Below are 19,020 nucleotides of genomic sequence, written 5' to 3'. Positions count from 1 at the left end.
GAAGTTTCACCATGGATTAATTACAACAGAGATTGAACTCATGCCCCAATTCCAGAGTGCCAGGCAAAGTTGAAAGAACAGAAAAATCTTTTTGGGGTTTTTAAGAGTACAGGAGATGCTGAATGAGTTTCCTACAGGAAAGCACCTTGATTCCAAACATAACCCAAATGATTGCCTCAACAGAAAAATATGAAAAAATTATTATTTCTTGGACACCTCTAGGGTAGTTACTCTGTGCTAAGTTATAAGCTTTTTTAGATTGCCAAATCCAGCTTCTCATTCAAACTTTTCAGCCCAACCACCTATTTAAGGTCATGCCTATACCCCTCCAAATGAGAGGCTACATCATAGTGAAGCACAGTAGACCTGTTCCATGAACCCCAAAATGGAAGCAGCACAGCCACTTCAGCGTAGCAACTGACTTGTGCCAATAACCTCTATGCTTTCGTTGTCTTCACTAGCATATAGCCAGCGTTGCTCTAAAGCCAGCTACATTTTATGGGGTGTGGTATGCCCGGACTAAGCATGGTGTGTGCTTCACTGCAGAGCTTCTCACCATGGTCCAGAGGCAATGCAGTTATACCCAAAAATAGGCATGACAAAAGATACATGGAGCAGGGCTCCCCACAGCTACAGGAATTTGATAGCAGAAGTGGTGGTACTATTAATTGTTGCAGCTCCTGAATCCACAGCGATTAATGCTGCTACCACTCATTCTGCCACCAAAATTCCAGAATCATGGGCCAGATGCTGTGACTCATGTCACTCAGCCAGCTGATCATCCCCATGCTACTAATCCAACCCAGAGGGCCAAATGAGTTGAGCACCACTGCCTAAAACGATCAAACCCCACACATTCCCACCTTCCAAACAGCTCTTTCCATTACTATCCCTAAAAGATTTTATTCACAGAAGCATGAACTTTATTTCAGAGGAAATGATGCTAATCCAGAAGTGCTGAGTTTTCCCCCTTGAATTTGACTACGATTAAAAGGATGTTCAATATTCCAAACAAACAAACACACAAACAAACAAAAATAAGTCTTTTACTATGGATATGCCTCTATGTTAAAGATGATAGCAAGTCTTTTTGTCATAGATTGTAAGGCCAAAAGGAACCTTGGAAGATCATTGGGTCCCGCCCCCTGCACCAAGCAGGAAAGATAACTGGGGGTCAGGTGATCCCAGCAAGGTGACTGTTCTTCTCCTCTTGAAGATTTCCAGGGTAGGTGGCTGCACCACCTCTGGAGGAAGCTTATTCCACAGTCTGGATACCCTGACTGTAAAGAAGTTTTTCCTAATTTTGAGCCTAAAACAAAAACCCCAAAAAAGCGATCTTCCAGGAAGCCGTGGCCATTACTCCTGGTTTTCCCCTTGGGAAACAAACTGGTTAAAAGCAGATTATATATCTAACTTCATCATTGATAATGCATAGGACCAAAAGTGAAACTTTATTCTAAGCTAATACCATTACTTAAATAAAAAATAAAAATAAAAAATGCTGAATTCATTGTATTGCTCAGAGTCTCATGTTTACAAGAATTTACGAGAGATGCACCAATATATTGGATCGGCACTGATAACAGGAAAATTAAAATCATCAGCAATCAACTTTTTTTGGCCAATAATGTCACCAACTGCCACATGCATGAGCACTCCCTGCTGCTGCATGGCCCCCTGGGGAAGCATGGATGGTATGTGCCTCCTGGATGTGTGTGTGGAGCTAGGGTGGGCTATCCACTGCAGGCTTGGGGCCAAGGGCTGTGCCAGTCTCTTCTCAGCAGGGGGGCTAAGGTTGTGCTCAGGGTGGGTGTGGGTGGGGCAGGCTCAGCTGCATGGAGTGGGCAGTCAGCACTGGGAGGGGTGGCTATGGGGAACTTTAGGGTGACCATAGCCCCCCCCCCCAAGTCCCCTCCCAGTGCTGCCCCTGCTCAAGGTACTGTGCTCTGCTGCAGCTGATCCCACCTCCACCTGCCCTGAGCACAACCCCAGCATAGCCTCCCTCCCCCATGGGAAGAGGCTGGTACAGGCCCTGGCTCCCAGCCTGCCCTGACCCCGTGCCCAAATCCAGAGGATATATTCCTCTCATGCCTCCCTCAGTTGTACATGCAGCAACAGGGAGCTTCCCTCCACACCCATGGCTCCATCCCGTGTCCTGCCCCAAGGTCGCATTCACTGCCCCAGCTAAGCAGCACCTGTTCGTCCCCCACTCCCTCCCTCACCATAAGGTGCCTCAATTTGCTCCACCACACCCATCCGCTCCCCCACACCCCTTTCCCTCCAACTTACTGGCCGGATGCTGCTCTCCAAGCTGCCTGGCTGCATTCCTGTAAATTGGATTGATATCGGCCAATATAAATGGTTACTACTCAGCCATCAGCAAGACCCAGGAAGTCATCCTCCCACTTTATTCCAGCTGTGGTTTCACCAAGGCTGAGTATTGTGTTCAGTTCTGGGCTCCGCAGTTCAGAAAGGACATGGAGAAGCTTGAGAGAGTCCAGAGGATAGCCACAAGCATGATTACAAGTCAAGAAAAGAGGCTTATGAGGACAGGCTGAGAGACATGCAACTTCAGCCTGGAAAAGCATAAGCTCAGGGGTGACTTGGTGGCAGCCTATAAAGTACATAAGGGACATCAGGAACTATGAGAACATCTGTTCACCAGGGCACCCCACAGGAAGAAAAGGTTCAATGGTCACAAACTCCTAGAACACAGTTTTAGGCTGGACATAAGGAAAAATTTCTTTACTGTTCAAGTCCCCAGGGCCTGGAATAGACTCCCTCCAGAGGTGGTGCAAGCAACTACTCTGGACACTTTCAAAAAACACTTGGATGCCTATCCTGCTGATATCATTTGACCCCTGCTGACTTCCTGCCCTTTGGGCAGGGGGCTGGACCCAATGATCTTGCAAGGTCCCTTCCAGCCATAATGTCTATTACATCAATATCAACCAAGAAAATCTTTATCAGTGCACCCCTAGATTTTACCAGGTTTTTAGAACCCTGGACCATCCGCATCTTACTAGTATAGGGAAAGAGATATAACATGATCTCAGTAAAGTTCTTGCTAGTTATAAAAAGTGATGGTACAACCCAGAGGCAAGTACAATTGCACTCATGTCTCTATTGCATTTTAATCTAAAATACACTCCATATTAACTCAAATTTAAGACAGGAGTTCCATCTTCCCCCATTCAGCATGGGGGAAAAAACCCTCACCTTAGATACAAGCATGGAACCATGCAAGCAGCTGCTGCAGCTCCAGACAGGGCCAGGGTGGCTCATATGTCAGGTAGGGGGCTGCAGGGGAGGTAGACACGCAGTGCAGTGAGAGAGCACAAGGGAAAGGGGCACATGGTGCAGAGGGGGAGGACAGAGTGGAGGAAGACAGCATGGAGTAAAGGGAAAGGAGTGCAGGGGGTGGTGGGGAAGGGGACACAGGGTGCAGAGGGGGAGCATGGGGGAAAATGGCAGCGGTGGGTGAGAGAGGAAAATGGAGTATGGAATATGGGGAGCTTGGTGTAGGGAAGGGCCATACAGTGTGGTGGAAAATTATATTGGAGATAACACAAGGGAAAGGGGGTAGAGAGGAAAAGAAGCACAGGCAAGGGGTATAAGGAAGAGGCACACAGTGCAGGCTCACACAAGCAAGGGGGAGCACAGAGAAGGGGTGTGCAGAGTGGGGGGGGAGGGAAGGGGGAGGGCTGCTCTGGCCCCAGCCCTGGCCCATGCTGGAGCCAAAGCCACTTCTACTGCCTAGCCCAGCTGGGTGCTCTATGCCCCTGATGGAGACAGAGCCAGATTAGCTGCAAAGGTAAGGGGTGGGGGTCAGGCACCAGAGGGGGACAAGAGGCAAGGGCCAGAAGACACTGGGGGAAGCAGGCAGGCAGCAGGGGGGCCAGCACTGGGGGGAAGGAGGGGTAAGGGGAATAAGGCTGCCTGCCTCCCAGCTACTATGTTCCTTGCCACTACTTTCCCTGTGGTAGGGGGAGAGGAATGAATTTAAAAGAACTCTTCAATAACTAGATTATAAATTTGTTCTAAAATTTTCCATGTCTAGAAACAAATAATGTGGTGGTTGTCTTAAGTTTGTGGTCATCTTGGATTCATGTAAACATAATATAAATTAAAAATGAAAATAAAAAAAACCAAATAGATTAACCTTTAAAAGGGAACGAAGAATCCTTTTCTTAATTAAGAAATTAAAGTAAAAAACATAGCTTCTAGGAAATCAAACAAATCAAAGAAATCAAAATAATTTTAAATTTGAGATGAGCCAAGGCAGATGTCGAAAGAGAGAGAGAGAGAGAGAGAGAGACACCTTCCATGATACAGGACTGGTCAGATACTTGACCTCTGGCATGTAAAGCAAGGTAATACTTTAGCGTATAAATACCCAACAAGATAGATCTGGAGCATAACCAACACATACTTCCTTCAAGGTTTAAAAAACAGGGCAAACTTAACTAAAAGTCAATCCACCACTTTAAAGACAGGCAGTGTGAAGCCTGAGGGCAGGAACTGTAGTATGAAAAGCTACTGAATCTTTACTGCAAGCCTACTGCTACACTGTGCGTTAGCTAACAGTAGATGTAGCAGACTATATTTAGTAGCAGTTAATGCCTGTGAAGTTCTCCAAACAACAACCTATATAAAAGTTTCCTTTCTTAATGTGCTCCTTTCAGCTGGTAAGCCTCCTGAGATTTCATATGCTACCTGACCTCCAAAGAATACATTCTAGAACCAGAAATAGAAAAAACTCTTATATGAAAGTCCCCATAAAGCAGCATTCCCTCCACACCTAACAAAAGCCCTTTTCTCCCTAACATCAGGTGGTCAGTTTCTTTGTTTTTAGAAGACACTGTCAGCAGCTTCAAATGCCCTTACTGTCTCAGGGATGAAGGAAGGGGCATCCTGCCAACACAAGCTTCACAAATCTGATTCCAGTACCTAGACAGAAATAGCTGGGAGGAAGCAGGCTGCTACTTCTCCTACAAAGGGGTCGTGTTCATTGTTCCTTTAGTTTGTGTCTTTTCAATAAAATCCTTAAGGGAGAATGGTACCATTCTATAAGACCCAAACAGTCTATTCCAGCTGGGAAGCACTGCCAAGAGAATTAAAATAAACCAGCTCTACATGGTTATGAACCCATGTGTTACATGGTTAAGAGCTCGTGTCTGCTACTTTTTCAAAATCTAAACAGCGTGGGCATCTATACATGAGCAGAGAGGCTGCTCCGACACGCTGCAATTACAGTGCATCAGACCAGGCTTGATTAATCGCATCTGCTGGGGCATAGTAATTACCGCACTCCAGCCTAAGGAGGGAGGGCTGTGACTGAGCTCTTCCTTCTCAGTCTCCCAGTGGTGGCTGGTGGGTCAGACAGGGTCAATTAGCTCAATTAGCAGACTCTAGCATCACATGTATCAGCATCCCCATGCTTAAAAATGGAAAGGGGCACAAAATGCTCCGGATGCTTTAAATTAGAGCAACTCTCTAATTAGAGCACCCTCACCACCACTCTCAGAGCACGTGTATAAATACCCCAAGTCTCCTCTAGAACGGAAGCAAGATATTATCATCATGTAAGTCTTACCTTTATGTGCTATTTCTGTCCTTGTCACATGGGAAAATGGCATTAAAAGTGATAAAGCAACTGAGCCAACATCATCCAGCAGGACACTAACAAAACTGGGAATGGAACTTGATTCCAAGTCTAATGCTGTATCCACTGGAACACACTGCTTCTTTATACTGACAAATAAGACAGCCTCCATACCAGGGGTGGGCAATAATTTAGGCTGGAGGGACATTTAAAGAGTTTTGGTAAGCTGTTGAGAGCTGAGGGAGGGACAACTGATCCTATCCAGCCTGCCAGCTGCCCCTGGGAGCCTGAAGAGGGAGAGCTGTGCCCCACAGTGCTCCATTCTGCCAAACCTAGGGCCACACTGGGCAAGGCAAACTCCTCCACCCCACCCTGCATCCATGCCTCACCTCCCAGCTTCCTGTTGATGTTGTGCAGTCATGGCCGTGCAGTCACCAGACCCACACAGAACGAGGTGTGATGCAGCACATGGAGTAGCCATTCCGCCTATCTGCCCACCACAGTGAGCCACTGCACCACATCAGGAAAGTTGGGAGACTGCCCCGGGCTGACACCCCCGTCACAGCCAGCATGGACAAGTGACATTGGAGTGGCAACGGCTCATTGTAGCAGGCAAAAGGGACAACTTGACATGTTGCATCATGCCTCATCCAGTGTAGGTCCAGCTGTCAGCAGCTACAGCACCAGGACTTCACTGCTGCAGCACTAACTGGAAGCCAGGGGGTTGGATGCAGGGGAACAGTAGGGATGGGGGTGAAGAAATCTGTGCTGTGTGGCCTGGTGAGGCACCGGCTATAGTGGAGTAGAGTGGCACAGGTCACAGCCCCCCCTCCTCAGGCCCCCAGCAGTGGCTCACAGGTCAGACAGGGTCAATTAGCTGACCAAATATAGCCTACCAGCCATATTTTGCCCACCCCTGCCCTATACAGAGGAGCATTAAAAAAAAAAAAAAAAAAAAAAAAAAAAAATCAATCAAGAGAAAAACTTTACTCCTATGTTTGAGAATAAGGTCACTGACATCCATACACCAAACTAACTGAAGCACCTCTTAAGCACAGAGCAGTGGTAAGCTGGATCTGATCCACAGACTGCATCCAGCCCACAGAGCCATTTGATCAAGCCTGCAGACATGGGGCTTTGGTGGCATTCAACAGCAGGGTGCTTCAGCCAGCAGTCTCTCTCTCTCCATGCTGCTGTGGGGAAAAGCACAGGTAGTGGCTGGGTCCGACAACCTGCCCACCATCCCCTGACCCCAACCAAGTCAAACCAGCCTGCAACCTTAAAAAGTTTGCTGACCATCAACATCAAGAATAAGCTGGAAGACTATGAAGATTATCAAAAACTGAAGAAAACAGTACCAGCAGAGGTCAGTTCTCCCCAAATGCAGAGGCAGAACCAAATTAAAATCAATAGCAGAAGGGATCACAGTGTTTTATATAAAGACTTTGGCTGAATAATGACCTCCCTTAACATTTCTGCAACACCTATGAAGGCAGCTTATTTGTCTGTTTCCCTCATGGATGAACTCTTGACCCCAGTTTCAATGAAGTGAGGAGCAGTCTATGAAAGACATGTGCTCCCTCCATCCTACATTTACAATTTCACTAGTCGCATGGTACACACAAAGGGCATGGGATTTTAAGCAGACATGCCAAGGTTTCATTAAAATGTAAATAGTACTCCCACTACTGCTGGCAGAAGAGGGAAGGAGGAAGAAGGGATATTATCCACCAACTTGAATAGGCCTTGAGTCAGGCTCAGAGTGCACCTCTGCAGCACCTGCAATCCCCTCTTGCTGTGGTTCAGGCTACAGAAAACAACATCTCCAGAAACAAATTTCTACCAAGCATGAAACTGGGGTCTTAATTCAAGTCAGAGATGACTGCTCTCCACACAAGCAAAACACTGGAGTATCTAGAGTGTTCCTTTGACTTTTCCCTATGTACAGAAATTAAACAGCCCCACTGTTGATCATGAGGGCACAAGATCTAACAAAATCACAGCACAGTCTAAAATGTAACAATCCCATCAAATTCTTGAAAAGAAAGGAGGCAGCTACTTACTGGTTTCGGCATTTTTCTCCTCCTCTGTATATCTAAACCCAGTCAAGCTTTCTGCAAATTCTCCTATTAAAAAACAAATAAAATAGGGTTATTTTGCAATTAAATCACAGAAGGGTTCATTCTAGCAAATAGTCCAAATTCCAAGAGGTCAACAAACAGGCAGTTAACATGCTTAACATGAACATGGCAGTAGATTACTTCACATAAACCATCTGAACCATCCAGCACAGCAGTTACAAAAGGACTTCAGTAGCAAAGTCCTTTCCTAACAGAACTAGGAAGTTAGCGTTCCCCTTCTGCAGCTGCATTTTTGAGTGGATTAAGAGACAATGATGATCTAAAATGTCACCTAATCCTTTAACAACTTTGATATCACAGTCCTTTCAATGTTAAGGATTATAAGCATTATCCAGAGTTTTAAAAAGCTCTCTTGTAGTTGAAAAGTATATATGGGCCACCAGAATTTGTACACAGAACTCCTGTGTACTGCAGTTTAATCTGCCCCTTCTGATCAAGCTTTAACAGTACACAGACACAAAGAAACTAAAGGGTTATCTTAATATTAAGAGATTCTTTTAAAGTCTATAAGAGCAGCTCTTAAGGTGCACTAATTCAACGATATCCTTTTCAAAAAGAATGAAACCCTACAAGTTAAGGTAAAAAGCAAAATTAAGCCAAGAAAGCAAATCTGTCCCCTTGATTTTATTTCAAACAAGAAAGCAATGAATAGCTACACACACACACACACACACACACACACACACACACACACACACACACACACACCCCCCCCTCCCTCTCAGCAGTATCTGTACTACATTGAACATTTTTATGGCCATAAAAATGTGTCTAAAATGTCAAGGTAATTCTTCTTCAATACAAGAGGTCTCCCTGCAGTTCTGATAGGAGGTGCTCTCTCCCCTCCATACAGTTTATTTTTAATTCAGATATCTAACTTCTTCACTTCACAATTTGTATCATTTGTGTTATCCCACCTGCCATTTTGTACAGGATGATGGAGAAGATGACAGCCACAAAAGCAATATTTGCTTGAACTGCAATTAAACTCTGAAAAGTGACTAATAATGTCCTAATGGAGTTCTATAGTTATTATGCCTCGATGGACTTCAACAGCCTATTTCCTCCTTACAAGAAAAGCATTCTCCTCTAATAAACCACCCAGCAAAACTCAAAACAGGGGCTTGAAGGAAAAAATATGCTCCAATATGCACAGTATTGTCAGAAACGAAAATATTAAAACTTAGATGTCAGTAAAACCTGCTAGCTTTTGTGTACGTACCATCTCATTTCAAGTATAATAGAGGGCAGTATGTAATACATAATTTTGCTTTGCTTAATTAATTTTGCACAAGCAAACTTAGAATCCCACCCACCATGCCATACATGCATCAACTTTTCAGTTATAAGAGTAAAAATAACAAAATATTTTTCACACGAAAGCAGATGATTATGATGACTAAGTACAGGGAATAGATGTGGTTAGAGGCAAACTCTTTTTCTTTTGAAATGGGATCATCATACTTCACACCAGAAAGCTTTGAGAACTCTGGTGTCGTGAAAAGGTAACTACATGCTTTCCAAGATTTTACACAGGGCTAATACAAGATCTAATCATTTCCAGAATCAAACCAAGGTCTGTTTATCATATTCTCAAAATGATAAAACTACCTGCATTTACGAACTGACCTCTATATAAAAACCTCTACACTTAAGGTCTGGTAACAATAAACAGTAACTGTTTGCATCCAAGACTAATAAAAGCTTTTAGTGAGATACTTTTAAAGCTACACGCATAATATTTTCATTTATTTATCAGAACATAGCATACCACTGAAGTGCAGGGAACAGACTGGGGTGAGGTACAAGTATCAAGGGACAGAAAAAAAAAATCCTAGAAACAGTCAGAGAACAACAAAAGGGGGCTAATACAAAGTAACAGCAGACAGCAGGAAATATGAAAGGGGCAGAAAGCTGCTCTAAAACAACATTCAATGGCAGAGAGAAACCTGTCAAATAGGAATGCTGAAGAAGATGTGGAAAGAGAATGCATAGCAATTTCAGCCTGAGAATGCAATTCAAGATGACTATAAAGAAAGTGAGAGTTAGTCTGCGGTTAACTCTGTTCTTTTCTGAAAGAAGCTATAGCATGTACAGACAGTTTCTCCTGGGAGAGTGACTATCATGGTAGTGATTTAACCCAGAAGCCATTTTTATTCTGGGAGAAAAACCCTGAACGTCTGTACACCCGTGGTTTCTCCTGGAAGAACAGCAACTCACCCAGGAGAAACTGAATGTGCATATACTATCACCACCTTATCAGCTGTCTGATCTTTCTCTCTCTTTATTTTTTTTAAATTTAATTCCAAATGACTTCCACCACCTTTCAAAAACAGACTATATGTCCTGGCTGGACACATTTCATTCTCAGCAAGTTTTTCAGATATGTAGCCTACAATTTTGTTCTTGGTTTTCCCACAAACTTCTTGTTAGGCCCCTGCATACTAACAACATATTACTTTCAAAACTTCTCTGAAGGACTATCCCAAATCTTTAACAGAAAGCAATGCAACAGTGCAACAGATTCCACTGCACTGAGATCCTACCTGAGCATAATTCCCATTGAGAAGTACACAATGTAAACATAGCTGCCAAAATTAATAGTTATCATTTACACTGCAATAGCACAGATATTTCAACTAAGTTCAGGGCCTTGTTGGGAGATACTGAACAGATAAGATTTAAAACAGTCCCTGCCCTATACATCTTCTGAAGTCAGTTTACTTTTTATACACATAACAGAAACAAACCATCTAAACATGCTACAGACTGCAGTCCTTATTTTTCTTCTTGAACTCTTTGTTGTATATTGTTAAATTCACATCATTAGTCAGTTCTAAAGAAGCTGCAGTGACTATGATAAATTCAGAAAAAAGTATATAACAGCCTTTCTACTTTGGGATCAAAAAAAAAACCTAGTGGGGGTATTAGAATGTATATTTCCTACATTGACTTAAATTCTAAGTCATAAAACAGTTAGAGAGAGAATGGATAGTATGACAACTGCCTACTCTATACTCCCACACTCCAACAAAAAGTCCATAGCCATTTTATTTGCATTCTGCCATGCTACATATTTGTTTGTTTGCAGCAAAGGTATGTAGCCAATAAACATTATTTTAATAATGATTAAATACTCAGATTAAATACTCTGCAGGCTTTAAAATTGTGCTGTGAATGAAATTAAATAAGCAGTCAGTGTTCAATAAGAGAGTACATCCTTCCCAAGTATTAGCACCAGCTATTGTTAACACAAAATCAAATACCAGGCAAACAGTTAGCCAAGGAAATTTAGAATCAGTGCTATATAAAATACTGTTTATCTTCATTTTTCATATTACATGCAAATTTACTGAAACTTCAAAAACTGAAAGTAAGAATACCAACTCTATCAAATAGATTAATTTAACCTATTGGGGTATCATAAATTATATGTACACACTTCTAAGTTCTCTTAGCAGCCATGTCAAATTAAATTATAAAGTGGGGGGGGGGAATAAGAAAATACTGATTTATCAAGTACAATTTCCTGAGTACTGCGAAGTGCTGATGACCTTACTTCAACTAAAAGACCAGTCATACATGCATCTCATTCCAGACTCAAAAGAAGCTTCTCCAGGATGAAGGCACAGTTCAATCCCCCATGATTATTTAGTCATTAGCCATGGCAGTTTTGGATTTTCTGTCAAAATGTCAGCTGTCTCTACATCACAGAAACCAACACCACCCATAAAAATTCTAAAAATGAAGTATTTAACGTTTAAGTCATCTGACTATAAGAGAATGAGATTTTAAAAGTTATTACTATATACATTATTAAAATTCCTATTTGAGCCACAGAAGACAAAAAAATAAGTGTTTGTCAAAAGATGACAATAGGCTCTCTCTATAACATGACAGCACAGAAAATGCTCAATGCCAAAATTCTGTCATTTTCTGCAGCAGCTGTTTTCAGAAGCAGTGTTCACATACAGAATCGAGTGGCTGAGGTTAGGTGAAGGGCTGGGGGGAGGCAGAAGTCTTACATGATGCTTCTCAGATAGAGAACCAAGCTTCTCAGAAACTAGGCTCCTATTTGACAGCTTGGGAGTTTTTCTGGACAAGCAGTTTCCTCAGTATCATGACTACTGAGGTACATTAATAAATAATAATGTCTTTATCTGTTATTGTACACAGATGAACAACAACCAAGGCTTGGGTGCAAAGAAGGACTTGGTAGATGGTTTTCCGAGTTGAGAACCGCCTACTTTATTTCATATCTTTACTAGCCTATCATGGTAGTAAGTAAAAACCTTTGAACCTGAATACGGCAGCTGTAGGTAGAATACTTATAGAACAGGGAGCTGCTTAAACAGTTTTAGCAACACAGAAACAGAGCCCCCAAAGGAATGTATGAGTCCTGCATGGTAATCATCTTCTCCAATAACACACCTAGGTGCATAGGTATGGGGGTCTCTAACGGCACGCTTCCTTAAGTTCAGTACCGGCATTAGATCAGAGTAAAATGAAGGTGTCTTACGTCTTACAACAGGGATGTACTGATACCAAACAGCGATCACACAGGAGCACCCCTGTTGCAAATTTTAGAATGTCTATAGATATTCACAATCCACAATTCGCATCTGTTTGTAATACATGGGGGAAAACAACCCATACAATGTCCCATATTAGAACCAAAGAGACTTGTGTGTCAAGTCTCACACAAAGAGGGTAATGCTGAGATAGCAACAGGTAATAACTGAAATGTATACCTGATTGGCAGTGGAAAAATATATGCACATGAACTATAAACTTTTCATTTTATTTAAAGCAAGTAAAAGGAAATTCCATTGCTTATGAAAAACTAATGCTGACTGTTTTATGAAATCAACCTGTTTTTCAATATTATTCTCCTTGATTTTTCTAAAATAGACATCTCCCAAAGTAAAAAAAGCCTTCAAAGATTGATATGCCTAAGAAAAAACACACAATTACAATATTATTATTAAAATGTGCATGTATTAACACATTAACAGTTGTGTTTATTTTGAAAGAGAGGTAGTTAACCATGATAGTCTGAAGCCAATCACAGAAGGCACCTTTATAGACTAACTAAATGAGAGAGTGAGAGCTCCATCAAATGCTGTGAAAGGATGTGCAGAAAGCAGAGTGTATAGAGAACATCCTTTCAGACGGTTTCAGAACTAGTGTCAAAGGTTGTCAGATGAACACAAGGTAAATTTTCATTATCCACCATCATCATTAAAATAAAACTATAGTAGTTATTACAGAAAAATAGGCCTGAATAGCAGAATATTTCTTTAAGATAATTTTTATTGCTTATTTTAAACCCTTACAATATATGTTAGCACCGATTGTTAATTTAATTAAAACAAATTATGCAAATACATCCTAACCTTAAATTATTAGAGGATTTTTTCATCCTTGGAATAGCTGGAAATATTTGATATTTCACACCAAGACAAAAGACGAAAATCTTTCAACTGTTGTTATGCAAGAACATAGGCATTACAAAAATCTGATTACTCTGTTTACTTGTTTTAGTGTGAAACAACAACGTTCCTTGCTGACAATGTTTTTAAAAGGATAGCAACTAAAATTATAATACTGGATGCATTCCAATTTAGAATACATATATTTCTTTCCAATAAGTAATTTAACCCTTTAAAATATTATAAACTTAAAATACAAGGGGAAAAAAAAATCACTACAATATTAACCTGGATTATGCCAATTACACCTTCCTCTTTATAAACTGAGCGTCCTTTCTTCTGAATGTTGATGTGTAATATATATTAATCTTTTAGGCTACAGCCAATGCAGTCTCTTTCTGTCCATATTATAAACCAATGTGACTGGATGAAAAATAAATAATATCCCTTTACAGAAGGATTACTCAACTCCTAAGTAAACAAAAATAACAGTTCAGAAGCATTAGCCTACTGATATAAAATAATCTTGTAGTTGCAGCTAATCAATGTTGATAAGTAGTAAGATACTTGGAGAGATCCATTTAACTATCAAGTATACTTATTCAGCATGCAAGAGAGACTATATTCACATATGAATGTCCCTTTAATAATCAAGAGTTTTTCAAAAGCCTGTGATACTCAGACAGTTTTGTAGTTTACACACAGCCTTGCATATCCTTCCCTGCCTGCAGCCCGACAAACTTCAAAGTAACATATGACAATACCAAAAGCCTGACTGTACTTAACCTGTCCAATACAAAAAATACTACCTCATACCTCCCCCTCCAACACCTGCCAAAAACAAACAAACAAAACATACCAAAAAAAAAACACCCAACCTTTTCTAAAAGCTTGCATAACAGTGAAAGATTGTGCAATTAGAGCCAGGCATCATCAGAATGTACATTTAAAGTAACTGTACTTAATTCAAAGTACTACTTGCTCCCAGACAAACCACACCTCTAATCCCTCTTTTTGAGCACTAACCAACTAGGTGTCAGGACTCTTTCATTTCCTTTTTGCAGGAGGAATCATAATATACTTGATTCTTCCATTCTAAGACCAGACCTTTGCTGCAGTCCCCAGCTCACAATTATTTCAGCAGACCCCTTGCATCCAAAACCATTCTCCCTTCCCTGCAAAATTTCCCCCACTTCCTTTAAGTGATTATTTTATACAAAACCAGAAGCATTTGTAAAAAGCCTACACTGTTCTCTTAAAAACAGACATGCACATTGTTCTCTTCTATCTTACCATATATTTAGCCAGCTTCCCCACAGGGACCTTAGCAGGTGCAACTTCCTTAGACTCTTCTGCAATGCCTCTCTAATAGGAGTTCACTGAGAATGCCACAAACAATCAGAGCAAGCAATTATATCCCTTCTTAATAGAGGGTTTTTTAAGAAAACCATAACATACTTTTGATCTCTGGCCACCCGTCCTGACATGACAACTATGCCACTACAGCACAGAACATACAAGTATACTATTGCCCTATAGTTGCCCTCCAGGAGATGGCTTACCTGGGAATACTGACTTGTCTTCCTACTCATTTTTCCGCACAGGCTCTATGATGCTAGAGCAGGGAAGTTTATAAAACACAATCCAACATAACTATGCATCTTGATTGCAAGACAAGAAGCCAAAAAGTGACCACAGCTCGGTCTTGGATTCACACAGGCTGGAAGGGACCTCAGAAGATCATTGGGTCCAGCCCCCTGCACCAGGCAGGAAAGACAAGTGGGGTCAGGCAACCCAGCAAGGTGACCATCCAGTCTCCTCTTGAGGACTTCCAGGTAATGGTCTTCATGACACTATGACAGCTTGGTACGTGTTCTCCTTCACATTTCGCACACAATGCCACTGTACTATGTAAGGGCTGATTGCAATAGCGGCATTGATATAGCACTTTGACTACGTAAAGTGGCGAATGAGCAAATTCATTTCCAAAATGTCCCTGTGGTACTGGCAGGCAATCAAATACCACCAACATAAATACACAAGGAGCAAGGTGGACTCCCTACAACTACATGCACCAATGACAAGAGCAGGCCGAGACCTCAGACCCCACTGACTCCTCACCCACCCTAACGAAGGCCATCCAAAAAGCATGTCCAGTGACCCTGCATGGTGCCACCCACACCTCCTCAACCACCGGTCACCACATGTGAGCAGGGAGTCTCAGTGCTCTCTAGGAACACCCTGCAACTGAGGAGCAAGGGAACCCAGGAGTGCAGAGGGGGGGCTGCCAGGCAACACCTGTGGGGCCGGCTGCAATCCCAGGGAGGGCCGGTTCATTCCAAGGGCTGTGTGCAGTCGCGCCGATGGCACAGATCTGCCCCTGGGGACATGAAAGGCAACCTCTGTCACCAAACGCGGGCAGCCGCAGCTGCTCCAGGGCCCTGGTCTGTGGAGCGGTTCTTTATTATCCCCTCCCTCCCCCCACGGGGCCGTTGTGGCTGGGAGTCCCAGAGCGCCTGCAGGGGGGGACGTTACCTCGGGTTTACAGACCCCGCCCCCCGCAGGCAGGCGCCCCCCGCCGAGCCGGGCCGGGCCCGAGTAGACGTGGCAGGTCGCTCCTGGCCCGTTTCGGCCGCAACAGGTGGCCCCGCTCTGCAGCCGGTCCGAGGCAAAGGCAGCGCCGCCCTCCGGAGAAGCCCCGGGTGGGGCCCCTTGGCGCTCCATAGCGCGCCCGGCTGCCGGGAGGGGGACGGGGCGGGCTGGCCCGCAGCGGGTCCCCGGCGGCTCGCGCGCCCCCACCCTCGCCTCACCTGGGCCCCGCGCCCGGCGGGGCTGTGCCGGGCCGCGGGCCGGCAGCGGGTGGGTCCCCGCAGCCCCCTCCGCGGCCAGGCAGGAGGCGCGGCGGGGCCGCCGGGCAGCAGCTCGCAGCGCCGCCGGGGGAGACGAGCTGAGGTACCGCCGCTGACAACTCCGCAATATGGCGGCGTCGGTGGCAGCCGTTCGGATTTTTCTCCCGCTCCCATTGGGCCGCGCGAGGGTGCGCATGCGCGGCACGCGCCGCGAAGCCGTTGCCCTCACGACCTGCCGCACCCCCTCAGTATCTCGGCGTTGGTGGCGGCCGCGGCTCCGCTAATGCCGCAGCGCCAGGGTTGCTGCGCTTGGCTTCTCACTGCTCCCTGTGTCTCTCCACCGCCCCGTGGCCTCTCGTCCTGGCAAGGGGCACCCTGAGGCAGCAAAGCCCGGCGCGGCGTAGAAACCTGCCTAGGTGCTCGGCGAGGGGCAGATGAGGGCAGCGGTTAAAGCCAGTCCCCCTGGCCCGGCCCGTGAGAGGCGCGCTCTGAGTGGGCGGCTTCACAGGGATGGAGGGACAGACAGACAGCGCCCGAGGAGAGCATCAGCTCAGGAAAGTTTATACTACATGTTAAATAGACGGCACCTGATAAATGAGCTTGGGCTCAGGGAAGGTTATGCTGTAGACAGACAGATTAGCATGGACAGTACCTGACCAGGTGAGCATCAGCTCTTGAAAGCTTGCAGTATTGCCAACCCCGTCCTCTCAAAAATCATGAGACAAACTCTTAAAAAATCAAGAGATTTGGGGTGTAAATCATGAGATGCTGTTTTTGAAGTGTGTGTAGGAAGGTTATTTGTCAAGGTGTGTGGTGGGGGAGTCCCCACACATGGCCTGTGCGGCAGGAGTGAGGTGCAGCAGAAGGGCTGGTGGGACTGTGACTTGGGAGTAAGGGGCGCACGTGCACATGCGCCCAGGGCTCTGTTGCATGACTCGCCCCAGGACCCCATTCATTCCAGCCCTGCCCCACGCCCCTCCCTCACATGGGGGCCTCAATCTGCACCCCAGCCTCTTCCCTCTCCCCCTTCACCTCCACAAACTTACCAGCTTGGTGCTACAGGTGGCAGAAGAAAAAAAATCCCGAAATTTGATCTCTCTGTCAGGAGATCATGAGTCAGTTAATTTGACTTGGAATGTTTTGATTTTTTTCATGAGAGTTGGCATTGTGCTGAAGCTTGTGTTACGTAGATATAGACAGACAGACAGCACTTCATGAGGGGAAATTCAGCTGAAGAAAATTTGTGCTACATATAAATAGCACCTGATATGACTGAGCTTTAGCTCAGGAAAGCTTGTGCTATAGATAGATAGAATATATACCCACCTGCTTTGGTTAGTCTGTAAGGTGCAACTCCCCCCGCCTTAGACCAGTCACTGTTCTAAGCGAACATACACAACACGCATGAGGAATGGTAATTACTAGAAAGTGACTTTGAAGGACTTAAGGGAAAGCAGAATTTTAACGGCATAAACTGAAGAGGACTAGGGGTACACAGGTGATTTCAATAATAAACAAAATAACAGTTAAGAAAAATTAATTCTTTCCCTGTGTGGGGGACGAGAGTGTTGAAGAAGGATACAGAACACAGCAGGGATTTGGACACAAGTTAATATAGGTTTCTCCTGTTAAATTTTTTTCCCTGGATCAGGACAAAAAATGATACGTTTTGATAAGTGACAGGACTGTGATACTCTCCAGTCATTGTCTTTCCTTTGGAGTTCAGCCATTCCCGTCACCAGCCACAGGTTGGCTGGGAGTTTAATCCCATGTCCTGGCTACTGCTGCCTGCCACAAAAGAAAGTTGTGGCTCCATGATATAGTGCTGCTGAGATAGAAAGATTCAAGCAGAAGTGGCCCGAAGGGGAAGCCTCAGTCAGTAAACTGTTATATCCCAGCATGTAGCCACATACACCCTCACAGGCAAAAGGAGTGCTCAGGCTCTGGCTCCTTTCCTCCCTCAAGGTGGAAACACTTCCTCACCTCTTAGTGCAGTTGAATATTGTTCCTCCTATACAATTGCTTTGTCCTGTTACCAAATTTGCCCGCTACTTTGGGGTGTGCTCATTTATTAGGGCTAGGGTCTTGGTAATTCTATCAATGTGCTGCTTGTGTTACTTGTGTTTCGATACAGAGCTGTATCTCTCCCTTCTGCAAGCCCTCACCCCCAGTGGAGCTATCTTGCAGGACTCAGTTCAGTGGGGCTGGGTTCCTCCAGTCCCCAAATCAGTCATACACACAAACACACACTGATTAACATGACACACCTGACCTGGCCGGGTTGATCAGCATGGACAGGCTGACACCCTCATATGCCAAGAATCAGTTCATCACGTCTGAGCCAAACTGGGTCGATCAGCCTGTACAAGCTGATCCCCCTTATGTGTTTCAAACTCAGCCCGTCCCAATCTTTTAGCCTCTTGATGAGCAGACCCCACAGTATTTTGGGGCTACACAGGGATCTTTAGCTTAGGTAAAAGAAGCATTGCTGCAGAACAAGTGGGGGAAAGAGAAGTAAAGAAGGAAAAATATACCCAATTACCACCAGTTGACTATAAAAGTTAGTTATTGCTAAGTAGATGAAATATATAATGACAGTAGTAATAGACATGCAAAGGAAAAACAAACACAAACAGTTACAGTATACCCTGGTTTCACTAAGTATTTGGGGAAACTTAGCTCAAGCTTAACTAATACAGTTCAAGTTCAGAAATCTATGCTTAGAGAGAGAGAGAAGAGAAAAGAGAGAGAGAGAGCAAGCTGGGATCTCACCAGTCCAAGGCACTTGGGTTGCAAAGCTGACAGGTCAAAGTTCTCAGCACGATCCTTGAAGGGAGATGATCTGCCTCCTTCAGCCTCTCCAGAAGAAAGCGGGTGGTGTCAGCACACACACTGCTGCTACTTTTACAGATTTTTATACCCCCAGTTCAGCTTCTTTCAAGCATTCTCAATAGTGTAAATCAAATTGCCTTTTCTATTGACAGGGGTTATCT

General features: G+C 44.2%; 1 protein-coding gene across 2 annotated transcripts in view; it reads right to left on the bottom strand.

Annotated features, from left to right (window-relative positions):
- Positions 1–16,188, bottom strand: part of RDX (radixin) — a 67,157-nt gene extending 50,969 nt beyond the window's left edge. The window contains exons 1-2 of one of the 2 annotated variants that reach the window (XM_090029416.1): positions 15,989–16,188; positions 7,669–7,731 (exon numbers count right to left, since the gene is read on the bottom strand). In XM_090029416.1, coding sequence (XP_089885542.1) covers positions 7,669–7,680 — 12 coding nt within the window. In that variant the 5' untranslated portion in view covers positions 7,681–7,731; positions 15,989–16,188. Of the gene's footprint in view, positions 1–7,668; positions 7,732–15,713; positions 15,933–15,988 lie in introns of those variants that run through there. The other variant, XM_090029425.1, reaches the window with a different exon arrangement.
- Between the last annotated feature and the right edge of the window lie 2,832 nt (positions 16,189–19,020).

This window comes from Crocodylus siamensis, chromosome 1 (assembly GCF_052110815.1).
Source record: "Crocodylus siamensis isolate JL-2025a chromosome 1, ASM5211081v1, whole genome shotgun sequence".
NCBI lineage: Eukaryota > Metazoa > Chordata > Crocodylia > Crocodylidae > Crocodylus > Crocodylus siamensis.
Note: the sequence above shows the minus strand (reverse complement) of the source record. Positions and strands in the feature narration are given on the sequence as shown.